The 21964-nt window shown below is 40.6% G+C and overlaps 2 protein-coding genes across 2 annotated transcripts; both read left to right on the top strand.

Annotated features, from left to right (window-relative positions):
• The first annotated feature begins 694 nt into the window (after positions 1–694).
• LOC142195787 (keratin, type II cytoskeletal cochleal-like) lies at positions 695–4704 on the top strand. The gene is made up of 9 exons (XM_075265820.1): positions 695–1168; positions 1743–1951; positions 2240–2300; positions 2428–2523; positions 2629–2793; positions 3214–3339; positions 3876–4096; positions 4405–4433; positions 4527–4704. The coding sequence occupies exons 1-9, from the start codon at positions 740–742 to the stop codon at positions 4676–4678; spliced, it is 1488 nt and encodes a 495-aa protein (XP_075121921.1). The 5' UTR covers positions 695–739; the 3' UTR covers positions 4679–4704.
• Positions 4705–15449: 10745 nt separating this feature from the next.
• On the top strand, positions 15450–21567 carry LOC142195794 (keratin, type II cytoskeletal cochleal-like). The gene is made up of 9 exons (XM_075265832.1): positions 15450–15919; positions 16782–16990; positions 18812–18872; positions 19570–19665; positions 19754–19918; positions 20002–20127; positions 20210–20430; positions 20772–20800; positions 21419–21567. Exons 1-9 carry the CDS (start codon positions 15497–15499, stop codon positions 21565–21567), a joined length of 1479 nt encoding a protein of 492 aa, XP_075121933.1. The 5' UTR covers positions 15450–15496.
• Positions 21568–21964: the final 397 nt, after the last annotated feature.

Here is a 21964-nt window from a genome sequence, read left to right as displayed (position 1 = left end):
CATTGAAAATTATGGGTTCTATAATAGCCATTATTAACTGCCATATGAAATGGTCTATGAAAAACGGCACTGCCGTGTGTATAAGGCCTAAGTGCTTAGATGTCAGGGTTGGCATACTAAGGAGCTATATGGTTGTGCTCAGCCCCATCATGGATTGAGTTGCCCTTCTGGCAAATATGGTGTATATACAGTATATGGTGGATGTTGCCAAAGGGTTATTGTATGGGTGCGCAAATAATCAAAAATAATTTGTAGGTTCTTCACACACATCTATATGTAATTTTGCTATGTTGTTCGCTGCCCTACTTTTTTTTTCCTATTTACCACCCGTTCCTTATACTTTAAAAACTTTAATAAAATTTCTTGATTGAAAAAATAATTTGCGTGACATCCATATGTTCTCTTTATGCTTCCCCGTCACCAGCTCTTCATTATTTCATTCCTTATGAAATATTTTAAGACTTAATCCATCCACCCTCATTCTTTGAATGTAAGTCTAACATTTTTAATAGGACGCTATATTATACAGTAACAATAACAGGTGATTGTTTTATTTTCTATGAAGCAAGGAGGATCTGATGCCACCAAGCCAGAATCATATACATTAATGACAGTCTATATTTCTATGACTACACCCACTTCAAGTATAAAAAGGCCAAGCAACTGCGAATACAACAGCAACAGCCATCTGAAGGTGACTGAGCAACTGCACTTTACATCCTCAGTGAGAAGAACCGCCATGTCTCATCACTCCATCCTCGCCTCCTCTGGACACAAGCACTTCAGCTCTTGTTCTGTAGCTTTACCTAAACACTCCAGCTCTCACAGCATCTTATCCCATTCTTCTAAACACACAGGACATGGACACAAGACTCAGCACTGCTTCAGCAGCAAGAGCGCCCATAACCTTGGATCCAAGGGACATTCCATTTCATTAGGAAATCACCACTCAGGGAAGAGTGGACATTCCCATGGATATGGTGTCGGGAGCATTGGTCATGGATTTGGAGCACTCTCTGGCTGTGGAGGTATAACCAATGTTACTGTCAACCAGGGACTCCTGGCTCCTCTGAATCTGGAGATCGACCCAAACATACAAAGAGTGAGAACTGAAGAGAAAAATCAGATTAAGGGGCTCAACAACAAATTTGCTTCCTTCATTGACAAGGTAAAATATCTTTCCTTTTCTTTGGTCAAATATTTCTATAATTATTTTTGTGAAAAATGTTGCTACCTATTATAGTAGACCGTAATGTCTATGTTGATCCAGAAAGAGGAACTATAAAACTGTATGATAATATTATTTGGATGGAAAAGTGGAAATTATACATACTCCTTGGCTTGATACTTACCAATAGATGTATTTTTTTGTTTTATGACAGGCTACTAGTAACAAATATCCACCATTTCTGCATAAAATGGAACAAAGGTTCAAAGTAGCTATCGAATATCTCCAGCTGAATCATAAATGGTCCAGTTGGTCAAATCGGTCCTTCTTGCATACTCTAATATCTCTTTGAGACGACAATCCAATTTTTTTAAATGTTCTAGATCCTTCCAATGGAAATGGCCAGTATGGATAGTATATGATGGAACTACATAGGAACTATGATCTAGATAGAAGAGTGATCTTCTCACCTACTTGTCTAGAAAGGTTTCACTATACATGTAAAGGAACTGCACAAGGAAAGCTAAGCTTTTTCTTATCCAGATCTTTTTTCTCCATTTAACTTGTATAACAGGTTCGATTTTTGGAACAACAAAACAAGATGTTGGAGACCAAGTGGGCTCTTCTGCAAGAGCAAAAAACAGCCCGCTGTCAGATTGAACCTCTGTTTGAGGCTTTTATCAGTAACCTCAGGAGACAGCTGGAGAACCTGGAATGCGAGAAGGCTCGTCTTGAGGCTGAAAGAAACAGCATGGAGGGAACAGTGGAAGAACTAAGAAGACGGTACTGTTTTCCTTCCATTGTATAACTAATTTCTTAGACACTTGTCAAAATATTTTTTTTAAATTCTTCATCGAATAAACCTTAGATAACAAACCATTTGGAATTTCAATGTTCACTGATAGTAGGAAATTATAGTAGAGTTACGAATACTAAGAAGAAATTTGGAGGTTGATGGTTTACGGATTACCACTTCTCTGTATATGCTGACCTGGTGCAAATTTTTTTAAAATTTTGTAAGGTTTAATAAATTTAAGCTTAAATAATAAGAAATATTATTTATCTACACAGATATGAGGAAGAGGTCAGCAGGAGAGCAGCTGCTGAAAATGAATTTGTTTCTGTGAAGCGAGTAAGTGATGCACATCAATTGTCCTTTGACATCTCTTTGTGAAATTGGATGGACATTTTTTTTTTTTTAATTGTGCTTACTGTGTTACAGACTTTTTTTGGTTCATTACTTGGTATTTTTATTATAGGAGGTTGATGCTGCTTTCTTGAACAAAGCAGAACTTCAGGCCAGGGCAGATTCCCTCACTGATGAGATCAACTTCTTGAGGACTCTGTATGATGCTGTAAGAAATATATCTTGGTTTTCAATTATTTTTCATAGAATTATTTCTAGAAATGTACAGTAACACTTTTTTTTTTTTTTTAAATATATTTGTTTTTCATGTTAGGAAATTGCACAGCTCCAGGCTCAGATCTCAGACACCTCAGTGGTTGTGTCTATGGATAACAGCCGAGACCTGGACATGGATGGTATTATCGCTGAGGTCAGAGCTCAATATGAAGATATTGCTAATACGAGCAGGGCTGAAGCTGAAGCTATGTACCAGTCACGGGTAAGTACAAGGGGAGGCTACAGCAGATGTATCACTGTAAGGTAATAAAAATAAGGAGCTACAATTTAGGAGCAAGCTGAGCATCTACCCCAGGTGAAGCAAAGTCTAGCCACCTGTCCAGAATTGGAGAAAAGCATGCTTTCATCAAAAAACAGTGCCATGCCTGTCCATGGGTTATATCTGGTATAGCAGCTTGGCACTATTGAGTCACTTTCATTTCTAGCCATCTGGCAATAACCACCTAGAGATCATTGTTAATTCTCTTGGCCCCCAAGGCAAGATTTCGCCCATTAACAATCACTTATTTCTGACTCCGCTGCACCCACTGTATGATACAACTGGCCCCCTAGAGTACTGTACAAGAAGACTAGAAGATCTACATACACAACTGCTTCATTTTTCATCATCTTCTACCTATAGTTTGAGGACTTGCGCATGGCAGCCGGAAGAAATGGAAACGATTTGCAGAACAGCAAGAATGAGATTGCTGAACTGAACCGAACAATCCAGAGACTCAAGGGAGAGATTGAGTGTGCTAAAGCCCAGGTACAGACCCTCACATAACATGCGTAGATTTGGTTCTATTCGTATATTGAATATACATGTTTCTTGCATCTGGATTACAGTTCCTCTTGCAGTTAAAGAAGAACTCAACAACAATTTAATCCCCGTTAGAAAGACACATGATATAAATTATAGTGAAGGTTCTTAATGGTTGCTGTATTTGTAATTTTCTGGTCCTCATCTATGTCATGTGACCATCAATCCAACTTCTTCAGCTTCGTAGATGTGCTTCAGAAGGTCTGTTTCTCCATTCAGTTCCATAAGAGCCTCGGTGTGAGTTTCATAGAAATGAATAGAGAAACTGACTCCTTGTCCACACAGCTGGGGACAGGAATGGAGAGGATATCTCACAAATACAGCCAACAGTAAGAAAATTACCTACACAAAAATCTACATCACGTGCTTTTTTAACAGGACAGGGAATAAACATTTTTGTGGGAATTCTACTTTAGGGAATGTATTGTTTAATCAAGAAAATACAAGGACCATGGACAATGTCTTACCCTATTTTTCCCTAGCGCGCTGCCCTTGAATCTGCTATAGCAGAGGCTGAGGAACGTGGAGAAGCTGCAGTCCGAGATGCCAAGAACAAACTGGCCGAACTGGAGGCGGCTCTACAGAAGGCCAAGCAGGACATGGCTCGCCAACTGAGAGAGTACCAAGAGCTGATGAATGTCAAACTGGCTCTGGATATTGAGATCGCCACCTATAAGAAGATGCTGGAAGGAGAAGAGCACAGGTAGACCATGACTTTTTTTTTATAGTAAACCAAAGGTTTTAGAGGCCGGGATTTCTTCTCTTATTTTTTTTATCTATTATCTGTCTTACCCTGCTATAATTGGTTATATCAGAAACTCAATATAAAGTAGTTAAAATGTACAGAGAAGGACAAGGTACAGGCTCCGAAATATGTTAGAAAGCAACTTTTTGATTCGAAGGTTAGAAATCTTTTATATTCTTTGAATTCAGCAAATCATTTACCATTTTATAGTATCTTATTATATTACTATAATGACAATAAATAATACATTATAATTTATTTTCCAGACTATGTTCCGAGGGTCATGTGAATATCTGTAAGTATATTTATATATCAGCAATTTATACAATTTAAGGATAATATCATATTGAATAAGTTTAATTGAAGCAATGATGTCTTATTATTTTAGCTGTCCTGCACTCCAGCCATGGAGCAAAACATTCAGGATCATCATCACATGGTGGACACCATCATCATCATCATCATCACAAGGGAGGATTCAGCTCCAGCAGCCATATGTCGAAGACAAAGCACCACTCCAGCCATGGACACCATTGTTAAAGTGAATCCATTTTCACCAGCAATATACAAGCTTTGATTTATTCTAATAGCCTCTATCTATGCTTTGCTTTAGCAGTGATGATTTTACAACAGGAGCTTCATTTTTACAAGATTTCCCATAGGAGCATTTTTGATTCTCCAAGATGCTCCTTAGCTGTAGTTCACAAACTACTACTTTGGTAGAATAGTATCCTGGTGATAAAATGGCTCACCATGTAGGAAATCTTGGTAACATTGGAGTTACAACATGTCTACTCACAATGTACCCAACTAACTAATGTCACCAAGGCATATTGTTTAGAGTGGTTTTCCAGCCTAAATAATTGATGATCTGTTCTTAGGATAGCCATCAATTAAAAATCAGCAGGGGTCCACTGTCCGCTTTCCTCACCCCAACCATTCAGTTGTTTGAAGAAATTTTAGCATTCCCATGAGCACTGCACCCTCATCAGTACTTACCCTTTTTTAAAAAATTTTTTACCTTTGGGCTTGTATCCAGTCCAAGCAGTCTCTGCTTGCCATCTTGCTGACAGATGGGAAACCCCTGAACCAGGGTCCATGAACCACAAAGTTCTATGGACAATAGCATATGTTAAATCTTAATGGCAATGATTGTGTCATTCAGGTCATACATTTTTATCTAACTTTGAATGTGTTAAACTCAAGTGGGAAACTCATAGGGTAGCAAATACCTATGGCAGAATGATATTGGTTGAGAGGTTTATAGAGTATATAGGGTGTCTATGGCTCCTACCATTGTAGGGATTAATGGAAGAATTGGTAGGACAGATAATGCTGGATATGTAAGGTGAAGATTATTATTATTAATTATTATTATTATTATTATTATTATACAGACCTCTTGGCATAAACATTGTCCATATTCTATCTCAAGACGTTCAAATATTTTATTGGACAGACATATGACTATGTCTATATAGTTGCACTCGTAAATATTCAACCCTATGGATTATCCATAAATGGTAGACCTGTGTTTTCCAACCATTTGTGCCTTGGAGCACCCATGGGAAAACAATTTCCAAATATTTTTTTTTTTTTCCCATGAGACAGCTGGTTGTGGGCTTTTATATTTTTTTGAATCATTCTGGGTACATACAACTTTTTGATCACCATTTTTTTCCCGTTGATTTTTAGCCAATTTTTAAGCCATTCACTGTGTTTATTAATTGATGTATTTATTTTGTAGTAAGGGTTGTTATCATGGGAATATCAAATATGTTTTTAAAGGTTTTCTTTTTACATTTTTTTTAAAGATTTTTGAGTTGGGGTGAATGCAGTTTTTTTGGAGGAGGAGATTTAAAAAGGCCGTGGGATGCCATAGAAATGCATTGATATTGCTCTAATAAGGCCAATTCCAAGAAAGTCATTGTGAATGGACTGTGTTGGATTTTGGGTTCTCAAGTAAGATCTTGTTTGGGTATTACAGCTGGTTCCTACCACTGATTGCGCTGGGTCAACCTTATATCTGTACAGCTCTGAGCCTTAAATATACCTTGCCACGGGAGATGCCCAGTAGCCAGGTTGGGAGATGCTGTGGTAGACATTTATCATATGCCTTTGTCCTATGTGTTAGTTGTCTCAGTGGCCTAGTACCATATGTTGAGTGCTGTTGAATACCATCACTGCTTTAGTGTATAACTATCACTGTTTCTTTAAGCATGATTACAAGCCAATAAAGTTGCTCAGCTGAAATTATCTGACTAATGGAATCATTTACTTAAACTTAATTATGCAAATTGTAAAGACATTAACTGCAACAAAAGTGAGAATGAGTGCCAAGATTTGGGTACATATACATTGGGTACCTATAGCCCAGCGAATTGAGGTCAAGCTACTAACATTAACATACAAAGCCATCCACAACCTGTCCCCTCCATATATCTCTGAACTAATCTCCCGCTACCTGCCCACACGCAACCTCAGATCCTCCAATGACCTCCTACTCTGCTCTGCTCTCATCCACTCCTCACACAACCGTCTCCAAGATTTCTCTCGTGCATCCCCCATACTCTGGAACTCCTTACCAAGACACATAAGACTGACCCCCACAATCAAAAGCTTCAAGAAGGCCCTGAAGACTCACCTATTCAGGAAGGCCTACAACCTCCAATAACACTATCACCGCACTGCCATCTGTACAGTCTCCCCCTCTCCTTCTGTCTCTACCCCCCCCCCCCCCTTCCCCGTACAGATTTGTAAGCCCTCGTGGGCAGCGCCCTCTACCCCACTGTGCCAGTCGGTCATTGTTCATATTATATCTACCTGTATATTCTGTGTATTGTGTGTAACCCCCAAAAGTAAAGCACCATGGAATTAATGGTGCTATATAAATAAATAATAATAATAATAATAATAATAATAATAATAATAATAATAATAATATACATGAATTATACTGTGGCGGCCTGCAGTACTTCATTGCCCCTGGATAGCCCATTAATTGGCTGATCTGTGATATACTTGGGGATGTGAGCAAATTGATAGTCAATACTAATAATAGGCTATGTTAAAAGACCACGTTTAATTTGACAGGCTGGTTAGAAGGTCCAGCTCTGTCCTGAGGAGCTCCCTGAACCTAGTACAGGTGGTGGGTGACAGAAGGTTACTGTCCAAGGTGAGCTCCATGCTGGAGAGCAACTCCCATCCCATGTATCAGACCGTGATAGCACTGGGCAGTAGTGTCAGTGACCAACTGCTTCACCCCAAGTGTGAGAAGGAGTGATATCGGAGGTCCTTCCTCCCAACTGGGGCTAGGCTGTATAACCAACATCAGGCTAAGTGAAGATCACTCTGCACAGAGAACTAAATGATCCTGAAGTTTTTCTTTTTCTTTTTGTTATGACTCCTACTATCTTTTTTATCTTCTATTCTGAACTATGTATGTGTTTTTTTTCTTCTATTATTATTGAAGTATCTATGCTGCTGTAACACATCGAATTTCTCCATGGTGGGACTATTAAAGGATTATCTTATCTTAACATGGCATGTGATAGCGTAAGTGAAAGACAACATACATACATACATATATATATAGATTATGGCTAAATTTCTGGTAAAACAAGCTACATACAACATTATTAGCCACTAAATATACCTCTGCAAGGCAAAACTGTTTCCTAATGACAGTGACTTGCTATGGTGCAAAAATGTTCAACAATGGTATGAAGAAAACAACAAAGAGTTCACGTTTTGTCAGCCTGTTGGTAGTAGGCATTTTTGTTACAGTTCCAAGGATCTTTACCAAAATCTGTGACACTCCTCCTATGTTGGTACACTGGTTTGAATCCTGCAGGGTGTCTGATAGTGTTCCCCTTGGCAAAATACTGGTAACAGTAAGCCACCCTGAATCTGATGGTGGTTGGAGTGCACATGATAGTAAGTGCAGGAATGAAACTCAGAAGACAGGGATTGCAAACAAGGTAACATATATTAGAGGTCAGGGGTGTAGTTTGAGGGGGTGCAGTCGCACCATGGCCCAGGAGGCTCAGGGGGCCCAAAAGCACTGGCATCAAGATTGAGATTGCAGCTTCCATCTGGCCTATAAGCCAAAGAGACCCACAGATTACCCTAACCACACTAAGGTGGATTAAACTCCTTTGCACCCATAACCATCACTATCAAGAATTCACTGTAGGGATGAGGTAGGGGGCCCCAGACAAAAGATTGTACCGGGACTCACAAGACTTTAGTTACGCCACTGCTAGAAGTACAGTAGTAGTTTTACCCTGGCCCTGAGTTTTGAGATGGTACTTCCTTATGGCAATCTGTGAATAGTGTCCCATAGAATGCTTTTTAGCAACATCTGATTTATGTAGTTAAAGAATAACCAACATATTTTGGGGAGGTGTCTATTATAAGTTCATACGCAAATAAAACAAGAAACAAATGTTTTAAAATAGATTTTATTGATAGAACTGGTTGCAAGTAGAAGTATATCAAACAAAGATTTGCACCTAATTACCTCGCCGATAATTTGCACCTGAATGAGTGAAAGGCTTATACCGTCAGACGTTGGTCTCAGTTCATACGACAGGTTTATGAGTAAGGGACCTTAAGAGTCCCGAAACGCGTCAGAAGCTTTAAAAAAATGATAAAAAATAAAATAAATAAAAGTTCTAAATCCCTCCTTTCCCTAGAATACATATAAAAGTAGTGAATGACTGTGAAACACATACACATTAGGTGTCCCTGTGTCTGAAAGTGCCCGGTCTACTGAATATAGGGTATCTGCAGTGCTCCTGTTCCATCGGGAAGGGGTTAATAGGAGCACTGCAGATACCCTATATTCAGCCAGGCTGAATTCCAAGTGGGGGAAAAACCCCAGTCCTCAAGCTCAGGGAAGGGGCAGACAGACAACCACAACCCCCTCCCCTTTCCCAGCAACTACTGGACCCAAAAACTCCGGCCATTTTAATTTTTGAAATTTTCCAGTAGCTGCTGCATTTTCCCCCTCGGCTTATACTCGAGTCAATAAGTTTTCCCAGTTTTTGGTGGTAAAATTATGGGCCTCGGCTTATGTTCGGGTCGGCTTATACTCCAGTATATACGGTACTCTTTGTACTTTTTGTGCTCTTCTCACTGTGATTCCCACTTATGTATTGTTTTCTATGTTTTTAATTGATTTTAAACAAATTCTTTTTCTGCTCAAGTAGCTAATAAATACAGTATATTTTTGTACAGTTTATACTTTTGTGGACATTATTCATTGTTTTACTAGACTTGATACTAGATAGGTATAACAAGTGTCAGCACAGTCTATGGTTAAAGTTGGAGTTTGTATCCACTGCTTACCATTCGTTTTTCACTAGACATATATGTCACATTCACATTCACATAACTTTGGCTGTGTTTACCTTAGAGAGCTAGAATTGGATAGAAAGCTTCCTAGGAGCCCTGGCAATATTATATGCTATATTTTAAGCCAACTTAAACTGTGGTTGAACTGAACTTTTTCTACTTGAAACAAATCTTGGTCTTGAACCATCTGATCTCAAAACGAAAGGAATCTTGAAAGGTTTTCGCATCTCTAGTCATTATATCATTGGCCTAAGAATATTCCATGTCCAGTCATTCAGTAGTTACTACATACATGCATTCTGTTCATCCTTTCGGTGTCTCATAGGAAGTTCATTTGAGATCTTAATGTTATTCCCCCATATTCACAGCAGTTTTCATCACTCCTATACTAGTATCCATCACCTCATGATTATTTTTTGGAAAAACACATTGAATTGATTTGGATTGTGGTAGGATAAATATAGCTTATCTCATCCTCTGGTCATGGGAGGAAACAGAATATTTTTATTTTTGATGGAATATTTTGCTACAAGGACTCCTCGGCTCTATATGCACCCGTCATGGGAATGTATCCAGTTTACTGCTATTGAACATTATAGTAATTTTCCAGGATAACAGGTAATAGTGGCAATGAATTTATAGAAGAATCAAAGGCTTGTGCGCTGTCTAGACATCAGTTATTTATTATATGCTTCATTTCTGATAATGACATTTGTGACATAAATAAATGCCTGTAAACCATTCACCTTATAACAACCATAAATCTGACGGATACAAGTGACATTTATATGTTTTGTGCCCAGTGATACATTACGCAGACTGCGGGGAGGTAACCTATTCAAAGACGGCAATACTTTCAAGTTGCTTAAATGTCTCCAAGTGAAGAGAATAGTACACACCTTTAACCCCCTAAGAAATGTACTACATATCATATGTCATCCTGGATAGAAAGTCAGCTGTGGATGTGGCGAGCAGGTTTTCAAAGAATAAAGATAAAGTGAATTTGCAACTATTGTTGGAAATATGTCCTTCCACCGGCTAAATCTGCAGAACCTAAAAAGTATGAAGTAAACAAGACCAAATATGTCATTAGACGTATACATACATGATATTATAAAGACATAGTAAAAATGGGAACCCAAACAAGCACCAACTACTGTATATGAGACTTGGTAACTAGAATGAACTGAAGGGGGTGATACCAGCCAATCGCAACATTTCTAATTGAGCATACTGTAACACATTGCAACCACTTTGTGGAAATGTAGGAATGCACATCTGCTACATTCGAATATATTATTCGAATGTAGCAGATGTGCATTCCTACACTTTCCACAAGTGGTTGCAACTGTGCTTACAGTATGCTCAATTAGAAATGCTCTGCGATCTGGCTGGTACTCACCCCCTTACAGCTTCATTCTAGTACCAAGTCTCATATTACAGTAGTAGGTCTGGTAACTACAAGGCTCATGATGCCCTGCGAGGCATCATATATTTGGGTGTGGTGTCCAGAGCACTTCTATTAGGCTACATTCACATCTATGCCGGAGGACATCCCCAGACCCCATTATAGTCAATGGGGTCTGTGGAACATGTGTGTAACTTCTGTTTTGGCGGTCTGCCACTCCATTGTCCAGGTTTCAATAGACCCAAACAGTGGAGATGTAACACTAATGTGAACCTAGCAGCAGAAATTACATTAATATAGAATATTCCAAATTGTGAACTGGATGCTGGAGAGACACACATAAAGATCTAAGGAACAGAAGAAGCTGCAGCCTGTGCCAGATGTAGCAGCATTCATGGTAGTTTACAGGAACAGAATAACTTGAATCCAAACAGGGACAGCTCCATCATATGATGGACACAAAAAGATCCATTAAAGTGTCACTAGACTATTCTGTCCAGCAAAACGTTTGCTCATAGCTCCCCATTCAGAAAGCATACAAGCTGATGTAACATCTCTGCCTGTTTGGGCCTCTGCGCCACCCTCTGCTCGCGTGCTGCGGCGCAGGAGGCGTGTGCAGTTTGATAATCTGCTTAAAGTTTTTAGTTGCACTGTGTGAACACGGCTCTAGTTCTGTAATTGGATTTGCACCACACCCGTCTTCTGCCTATTACCTAGGATAGGGTCTGGCAATAGGAAGGGAAAGTTGGGGGCTTCAGCTTAGGGCTCACTGTCACTTGTGCCCCTCCCTCCAGGGTTCGCCAGCAGCTTCTGGGGAATTATCATCTGGCTATTCCCTAACAGAATAACCGGCCCAAAAACCTACTTCCATTGCTTCCCTCCAGGTCAGCATGGATCCTATTCAGTGCCTTGCAGCCAAGTTGGAAGGATTGGCAGCTCTGGTAGCTGAGCTAGCTAAACAGGTTCAGACCCTAACTGAGGCTGCTGCACCATCCCCAGCTGTTTCTTCCCTTCCTAGGGTTAAGATGTTACTCCCGGATCATTTCTCAGGGGACCGTGAAAAATTTGAGACGTTCAGGGAGTCTTGTCGCTTGTATTTTTGGATTAATCCACATGTGACTCAGGCCCAAATGGTGGGAGTGGTTATATCTCTTTTACAGGGGGACCCACAAGCTTGGGCCCTTAAACTCCCTCCTGAGACTGAGGAGTGGGTTGATGTGGAAAAAAATTTTAAGTCCCTGGGTTTTATTTATGCTGAACCAGACCACATTGCGCTTGCGGAATCTCAACTCCTCACCATGCGGCAGGGAAAACGCTCTGCAGAGGAGTATTGCTCTGAGTTCCGTAAGTGCAGTGTAACGGCAGGTTGGTGTGAGTCCGCTCTTAAGGCTCACTGTAAACAAGGGCTATGTGATCGTGTTAAGGAGCTCTGGGTTGGTCACCCAGATCCCCCTACTCGTGAGAAGGCCATGACTTTGGCGGTCCGTATTGACCGTAAGATTCGGGAAAATTTAAAAGAGAGAGTAGGGCCTGTTTCCTCCAAGTTTTCTGTCTCTTCCTCTCTCTCCTCTGAAAAACTTACCTTTCCTCCCATCACTTCTGGAGAGGAACCCATGCAACTGGGAGCTGTGGACGCCAAGACACGACGAGAGCATCGTCTCAGGAATAACCTGTGCCTGTACTGTGGGTCCTCTGGTCATGTCATCCGAGACTGCTCGATCAGACCCCTGACACCAGCGAAAAAACTTCAGTGCCTGAGTGGTAATCAGAAGAATCACTCAGGCAACCAGGTATTTTGGGGGAATAACAATAAAATGTTGTTATCTGTGTCTTTGTCCTCTGGGGACAGATCTGTTTCTGGCAAGGCCCTAGTTGACTCTGGGTCTGCAGCAAATTTTATTAAATATTCAGTTGTTGAATATTTGGGCATTGAGCTTTTGCCACTTGACACGCCTATGTCTGTTACTGGAGCAGATTCTACTCCACTGGCCAGGGGTAAAGTCAGTTTTAAAACCCCCTTGATCTCTTTGCAAGTGGGATCGACACACACTGAAGTCATAGGCTTTTTTGTTATGGAGCATCTGTCTTCTGATATAATTTTGGGGCTCCCCTGGTTGAACCTCCATAACCCTATTTTGGATTGGGCTAAAAGGGAGTTAGTAAAGTGGGGAGATCAGTGCTCATCCTATTGTATTGCTTTACATTCTGTAGATTGTGTCAGTGAGGAGAAGGTCTCAGCTACTAAAAGTTGGGAACGCCCCTCCAGTATTAAAACCTGGTGGTATCAGAAACGCCGGATGAATAAAAAATGTTTGCCTGGTTCTCAAGCATCTGTGGTTCAAGCGGAACCAAATTACAGGGCAGGGAAAATTCAGAATCCCTCTAGAACTGGTTTGTCTGGTGAGGTTCCGGTGGCCCCTCATAAAAGGGGGGGTACTGTAACATCTCTGCCTGTTTGGGCCTCTGCGCCACCCTCTGCTCGCGTGCTGCGGCGCAGGAGGCGGGTGCAGTTTGATAATCTGCTTAAAGTTTTTAGTTGCACTGTGTGAACACGGCTCTAGTTCTGTAATTGTATTTGCACCACACCCGTCTTCTGCCCTTGTTCCCTCTGTCCATTCAGTGGTTTGATTTTGTCTTGCCTGTGATTGACAGCTTTCCTTCCTATCAGGTTCAGGGCGGGTTCTTCCTCTCCTATTTAGTCTTGGCTCCCATTCACACTGGTGCCGGTTATTGCCTCTTGCTTGCTGGTATCTCTTGCTGTTTAATTACTTGTATTTTATCCTTGACCTCTGGCTTCCCTACTGATTATTCTTTTGGACTCTGATTTGGCACTGCATCGCTCTACTGTTACCGAACCCTGGCTAGCTGACCTCCCTTTGTTGTTGTTTGTCTTGTCTGCGTTTTGTGTTTCACGTATTCAGGGAGGGACTGTCTTCGTGGTTGTCGCCTATTACCTAGGATAGGGTCTGACAATAGGAAGGGAAAGTTGGGGGGCTTCAGCTTAGGGCTCACTGTCCCTTGTGCCCCTCCCTCCAGGGCTCGCCAGCAGCTTCTGGGGAATTATCATCTGGCTATTCCCTAACAGCTGAACTGTAGTACAGTTTGGGAGGGATACAGAGGTATAACTTGAGGGGGTACAGATAATGCAGTTGCACCGGGGCCCAGGAGCCTAAGGGCTAGTTCACACGTGAACTGCCCGCATGGGTTTTGACACCGCTGCGTCTCTCTCTCTCTGGTCAAAACCCGCCTGCCATGAGCATCGCGGTCGCAGCTTTCCCCTCCACTGTCGGCTCAAATGAATGAGCCGACATAGGAGGGTGCTTCCGCCTGAAGATAGGGCAGGTCGCTTCTTTTCTCCGCTAGCAGCAGCCCGCCGCTAGCGGAAAAAAGAAGCCTGGCGGTCTGCATAGACCACCCATGTAAAGGGAGGTTTTTGACGCGAAATCCGCTGTCAAAAACCTCCCCTGGGCTCACGTGTGAACAAGCCCTTAGAGGGCCCTTAAGCACTGGCATTAGTATTGAGACTGCAGCTTCCATCTGTCCCATAAGCCAAAGAGACCCACAGATTACCCTAACCACAGCAAGGTGGATTAAAGGGGCTGTCCACTTTCATTCCAATATTGAGAGACAAATGTTATGGTTTGTATAATAAAAAGTTGTACAATTTTCCAATACACTTTATGTATCAATTCCTCACAGTCTCTGCTTGCTGTCATTCATACTGTTACTTCTAGTGGATAAAAGTCTGACCATGGTCATGTGATTTACGGTCCATGGTCATGTGATGAGTACACGGGTGCCACTTGTGATAGTCACATCACAATAATAATCAGACATCTGCCTGGTAATCAGCTGTTCACCTGTGTTCTCATCACATGACCATGGACTTTATATCACATGACCATGGACTTTATATCACATGACCATGGAATTTATATCACATGACCATGGACCGTAAATCACATGACCATGAACTTTATATCACATGACCATGGTCATATTTATGTTCGTTTGAAATACTAGACGAAGCCAATAATGGTATAAACTTCACATATATATATATATATATATATATATATATATATATATATATATATATTAGTATATATGAGCATCCGCCATGATAGAATCAGTGATGAAGAATGTTGCTGTTACTGTATGTGTGTTCATAATGTGTATGTGCATATTTTATACATGCAAGTATATATGTGGAAGCAGTATAAAGGTAGGGGTCCTAGATACCCTTTGTACACTGCAGCCTTTCACTGCCAGGGTCCACACCTACTTCAGATGAATGATACACATTAATAAAGCATTGCTATAGAAGTTGATGCATTGGAATAACTAGCTTGTCTGAGACAATTCCTTTCATCCTCTTATATTACAACCTTACTTCAGTTTTGATAATACAGGTGTGTAGTTTATATGATTTCTATAAAAGTAGATGATGCTACAAATGTAACAGAGCACACTGAGATTGGTAACACCCAAGACGAGTATAAAAACCGCAGGTGATGATCCAGGAGACAGCAGTTGAGCGGAATCTTCTGAGCACTTCAGATCGTCTTCCAGCTTACGTTGTAAGAACAGCCATGTCTCATCACTCCATCCTCGCCTCCTCTGGACACAAGCACTTCAGCTCTTGTTCTGTATCCTTACCCAAGCACTCCAGCTCTCACAGCATCTTATCCCATTCTTCTAAACACAAACACATGGGAAGTGGACAGAAGGCCCATCACTGCTTCAGCAGCAATAGTGCCCACAATATTGGATCCAAGGGACATAAGATTTCAGTAGGAAGTTTTCATAAAAGTGGACATGGATCTGGATTTGGAGGACTTGGTGGTGGTTTTGGAGGACGATCTGGCTGTGGAGGTATCACCCGTGTGACTGTAAATGAAGGGCTTCTAGCTCCACTTAATTTGGAGATTGACCCTAACATCCAGAGGGTGAGGAATGACGAGAAGAACCAGATTAAGGGCCTGAACAATAAGTTTGCTTCCTTTATTGATAAGGTAAGATCTATGAAGATGCTGCTCAATATGTATGTAGAATATCCTCTTACTTGAAAAAGACTTGTCACCTCTTCTGGACATATATTAGACCATATGACCAAAACTTAGAAAGGTCTTCTGGGATAACTGGAAAACCCAGATTGGTCAAAGGTGTTCTAAAATAGAAAGGATATTAACTTATTCCCATTCCCCCATTTTGGTACGAGAGCTCCTTCTTGGTGTTGTGACTGGACTAGTGGAGGTGCAGAGGCTGACATGACTACGGTGGTCAATCACTGGCCTCAGCGGTCACATTTTCTTTACCGGTAATGTCATTGTTCATATATCACTGGTACCCAAGATGTGACCATTGAATCCTGCAATTACATGCAGTGGCCACGTGACCCTTTCCACTTCTGGCTCAGCTAGAGTTAGTGAGGATACATCAACAGAATGGAGGATCGAGGTAGGTGAGTATACCTTCTTTTTTTAATTTTGCCCCACCCCCTAAGTTTTCTACTTATCTTGTAACACCACTTTAATTTGTGCTAAATTTTAGATACCTTTATATGCATCAAATTTATAATCCAGCATGGACCATCTTGGTAAATTTGTCAAATATTTGTTACTTTTGGCATCTATTTTAGTCATTTTTAGTAAATGCTCCCCTGCATTGTGCTGTTCCTTTGTTATTCTTCTGAGACACGCACCAAAGCACTTTACTTTTCTGATTAGCTACACAAACCTCAGCCTAAATATTAGAAGCCATATCCTTCTGATATATGGAGATGGAGGGAGGACTACATTGTTTCCTCACAGTTATAGGAATAGCAGTAATAATAGTTATAGGACTAGTTTATCATGTTTGCTCTATTGCATTAAGGTGAGGTTTCTGGAGCAACAGAATAAGATGTTGGAGACCAAGTGGGCTCTTCTCCAAGAGCAGAAGACAGCTCGGTGTCAGATTGAACCTCTGTTTGAGGCTTTTATCAGCAACCTGAGGAGACAACTGGAGAACCTGGAATGTGAGCGGGCTCGTCTGGATGCAGAGAGAAACAATATGGAAAGATCTGTCGATGACCTAAGAAGAAGGTATTGAATGTTAAATTTTCAAACTCTTTTGCCTGCTTTTTGAATTTTACAAGCCCAATCCTTTTGTTCTAAACCATCTCTAGAGGTGTCTGGCAGGGGCTTACTCTCCATTCAACACACATACATGCTGTGCCAAGCTGTGAGACTATTTATATCAAGTCTCTAGAATGTACCTCAATAAGATTCCCACAACAAACGTCTTGATCATATTCTACTGAGAATTTCCAGGAATATTTAGTTATAATTGTTGGGATAAGATATGTAGATTTCTCAAAATCTTAACCAAGAAGTCCTAGTATATTTTATTTGAAATGATAAAGCCTAAAAGGATGTCTTTTTTTTTCTCAACATATCCTGAGATGTGTGGCACAAGATGACCAGCTTTAAAGAGGACCTTTCACCACCTCCAGCAAGTTCGGCTCTTTGTATCAATTAATAGCTGCCGTTCCACTGACTCTGGCACAGTTGGAATCTTTTCTCTAGCCCTTATCTTTCCCGAAAAATCAATGCTGTTAGTTTTGGTGGATGGTATGCTATTTAGGCTTTGTATTGTCAAGTTGGTCAGGCAGGAGCAGACAAGGGGTATGAATTTGAGCTCTGACACTGGCTGCCTCTGATTGGAGCTCTGAGTCACGCCCCCACCTGACACCGCCCACCTGACAGTACAGAGTATAAATAGCACACCAGACACCAAAACTTACTGAGCTTGTTTCTCAGGGATGATGGGGGCTAGAGAGAAAATTCCAACTGCACTGGAATGGGTGGAGCAGTGGCTATTAACATTATTAACAGAAAGGAACTGGAGTTGGTGGATGAGATGAAAGGTCCTCTTTAAAAAAGCAAAACAAAAGAACACATCATTTCATAATATTATGTAACAAGATGTCTATCCCATATGTGTCTGTGTAGTCCAGTAGTTGCTGTGAACGTTGCGGAATGGCAAGGGTTTTGTTATTGAATTTGTTTCATGAGAAATTGAAGACAACATTTTTGCAGGACTCATCCGTATGGACCATGAATATCTGGACTATTCCAAATACAAAAATCGATGTTTCCGTCATTAACTATGTTTTTATTTATGGGTGAAGTAGCATTTTGATAAGCAGAAAAGTAGTTTAAGTTTTCTAGGCTTTAATGAAAAATATAAGTCGTCCCCCCCCCCGCACCAACTTCACATTTGTCACTTATAATGCTATTAGGGTGCATTCACACTGAGTAAACGCTAGCTTATTTTGTAGAGTAAAATTACACTTGTAAATTTTGCTATTCCATTGACTTCAATGACATTTTACAGGCGTATTTTTACAGGCGTATTTTTACAGGCGTATTTTTTACAGGCGTATTTTTACACTTGTAAAAAAATATCATTGAAGTCAATGGGATAGCAAAATTTACAAGTGTAATTTTACTCTACAAAATAAGCTAGCGTTTACTCAGTGTGAATGCACCCTTAGGGTGCATTCACACGGAGTAAAATGGAGTGTAATTTGGAGCGTTTACGGAGCGTTTACGGAGCGTATACGGAGCATATATGGAGCGTTTACGTAAACGCTCCGTAAACGCTCCGTATACGCTCCGTATACGCTCCGTAAACGCTCCAAATTACACTCCATTTTACTCCGTGTGAATGCACCCTTTTCTGCTTAAGCAGGAGAAGGGTCTTTAGGCATCCTAGAAATCATGGACCAGTTGATTCCTTTGCACCTCCCGTAACTGTGTTCCTTTTGATAACCTAGCATTTCTACAAAGCCAGTACATGTCACCAAATAAGGAAAAACAAACTTATGGACAAGATGTTAACCAATAACCTGTTTTCTATAGCTATGAAGAAGAGGTGAGCAGGCGCACAGCAGCTGAGAATGAGTTTGTCAGTATGAAGAGAGTAAGTATAAAATGTGTATGATAGCTATTATACAGTAAAATCATGGTTTATATTCATAAAATATTCATATTACAAATTTTTATGGCATATGGAAAGTCACAAATTATGGGATATTTTTAAAAGTGGTGAGAAAATTCATAGATTGTAAGCTCTTGGGATCAGTCCTCACTTTTATTGACTTATAACTCTATGATGTCTCATTTTGTCTGTACTAGAGATGAGCGAGTAGTATTTGATCGAATACCTCGCTCCCATAGGAATGCATGTAAGTGGCCGAACACCAAGGGGTTAAGGGCATCGAATATTCACTGCGCTGAACCCCTTGGTGTCCGGCCGCTTACACGCATTCCTATGGGAGCGAGGTATTCGATCGAATACTACTTGCTCATCTCTAGTCTGTACATGAACCATACTACTTATAAAGTGATGCAGATTATGTTGGAACTATATAGATAAAAAAATATTATAATTATTATTACTACACATTATTATTAGTATTATTAATATTATTCTTAAATTTGGGCATTTAGTGATAGCGACAAATTCACCAATGGGCTGATAGATTTATTATAATTTATGGCGTATTTTACTTCAGTGAAGAATGTATTAAGACTTTGTCTTTAGGTTCAAGATGGTGATAATATGAAGGGCTTATGTTATATATCAGTACATTACATTAATGATATATTTGCTTTAGGATGTTGATGCTGCCTTCATGAACAAAGCCGAACTTCAGGCCAGGGCCGACTCCCTCACCGATGAAATCAACTTCCTAAGAACTCTATATGATGCAGTAAATATCCTATATGTGGTTCATTTTCATTGACTACTGTATTATTGGAGCCATACAAATATATGTGTTGTTTTTCTATTTCTTACAGGAGATCAGTCAGCTCCAGGCTCAGATCTCAGACACCTCAGTGGTCGTCTCCATGGACAACAGTCGAGACCTGGACTTGGACGGCATCATCTCTGAAGTCAGAGCTCAGTATGAGGAGATTGCTAACAGGAGCAGAGCTGAGGCTGAGGCCATGTACCAGTCACGGGTGAGTGTATAACGCCTGCCATATCTGCATAATATTGATAAATATTATTTTTTAACACTTGATTTTTTTGGTGGGGTCTACAGTTTGATGAGCTCCGCATGGCGGCTGGAAGAAACGGCAATGACCTGCAGAACAGCAGAAATGAGATCACTGGGCTCAACCAAACAATCCAGAGACTCAAAGGAGAGATTGAATGTGCTAAATCCCAAGTAAGCATCAAAAATTCAATGAAAAATAATCTTAAGTAACCTAAGGATAAGAGGATAATAGTAATTCTTAATATGGCTATAGCGTGCTGCTCTGGAAAATGCCATCAATGAAGCTGAGGAACGTGGAGAAGCTGCTGTAAGGGATGCCAAGAACAAACTGGCCGAACTGGAGGCGGCTCTACAGAAGGCCAAGCAGGACATGGCTCGCCAACTGAGAGAGTACCAAGAGCTGATGAATGTCAAACTGGCTCTGGATATTGAGATCGCCACCTATAAGAAGATGCTGGAAGGAGAAGAGTGCAGGTGAGTACACACTACCACGGATATAACAAGGAAGATTGTGCATAAGACTATATAGTATAAAGGCTTTATCTATCCAATACGTAAACCAAGTGATATGTCAGATACTATAATAACTAGAGACTCATAGTAACAAGCAATCTCAACTATCCCTTTAATAGAGGCTTTTGTTTAATTCCTTACCCCATCAAAAAACATATAATATGGCAAAGACATAAAAGGGCAAACACTAAACTTACTGAATCACTATGAATCATACAAGTCATAAAATAACAGAAATAACTTAGCGTGTAAAAACAAGCCATGTAACACACTATAACAATCCATATGTTATTCTGTTCCAGGATGGCCGGTGACAGCTCTGTGAATATATGTAAGTATAAGCATTGTGCCTGACATACGTATATGCTTTGGTACAACAGTAGTCTGAACAAAGATACTTAACATTTTCTGGTTCACTGGTCACATTGTGACATTTTACCACTTACAGTGTTAGCAAAAGGCTTAAAGGGTATTCCCATCTGAGCCCCTTATGACATGCGGCAGTGTATGTCAGAAATGTTTGACAGCTGAGAGTACCACCTCTGGGATTACCACTTGTACGGGTAATGTTGTGCTGCCCTGTTCACACGCAAGAGAGCAGAAGACAAGATGGCTAACATTGCCAGCCACAGAATGTCCCTTATTTAACAGGGGGTAACATTTGCTACTGGCCTCTGGCCTCTCTACAACATAAGAAGACACCAGTACTACAGATAGCACATGGTAAGAGGGGGCCCGGTTACATATTTTGCTTGGAGGACAGGACTTTCAAGTTACGCCACTGAGTGCCAGCCATTGTACACCATTGTCAGTGGTTTTCTTGCCAATACTCTTTACCTACATATGTAAGTAGTCAACAAAAGACTGCACTAAAATCTATAGTCAAGATTGTCTTAAAATTTTATATATTTCCTATCATCTACTGAAACTAATTTCCAATTCCTTGCAGCTGTCCTACATTCCAGTACTGGAGGCAAGCACCATTCAGGAGGCCACCATGGTGGGCATCATCAATCTCATCACCACCATAAGGGTGGGCATAAATCCAACAGCTATGTATCCAGCAAACATCACTCTGGCCACAGCCACCATTGTTGAAGCTGAATACAGACCTATGACTACACACATTGGATGTCAGGATACTGTATAGATTATGCTTTCTCGCCATGCTTGATAGTTTAGCTTAGTTTGTAGGATGCTTTGTAATAATAATAACTGCTTGTCTATGATGCCTTCAATAAACTACATTGAGTGCAAAGCTGAATATCTTCTTTGGTTTATTATTATGGAACCTTATAATACAATTCAAAAAATGTTTCGGCTCCTGGAAAAAGAAGCGATGTGCTCATTCTTCAGGCCGTTTCATCTCACGATTCGGCCTGAAGACACTCCCTCCTGACTAGGTCCATTCATTGGGCCTAATCCGGAGCGGAGTGTGCGACTGGATGCCGTTGCAGTGCACCGGCATTCAATCGCGGCTACCTGTTTTTTGGAC

This window comes from Leptodactylus fuscus, chromosome 2 (assembly GCF_031893055.1).
Source record: "Leptodactylus fuscus isolate aLepFus1 chromosome 2, aLepFus1.hap2, whole genome shotgun sequence".
NCBI classification, from domain to species: Eukaryota; Metazoa; Chordata; class Amphibia; order Anura; family Leptodactylidae; genus Leptodactylus; species Leptodactylus fuscus.
The sequence above is the reverse complement of the archived record's forward strand: the minus strand, read 5'-3'. Positions and strand labels throughout refer to the sequence as shown.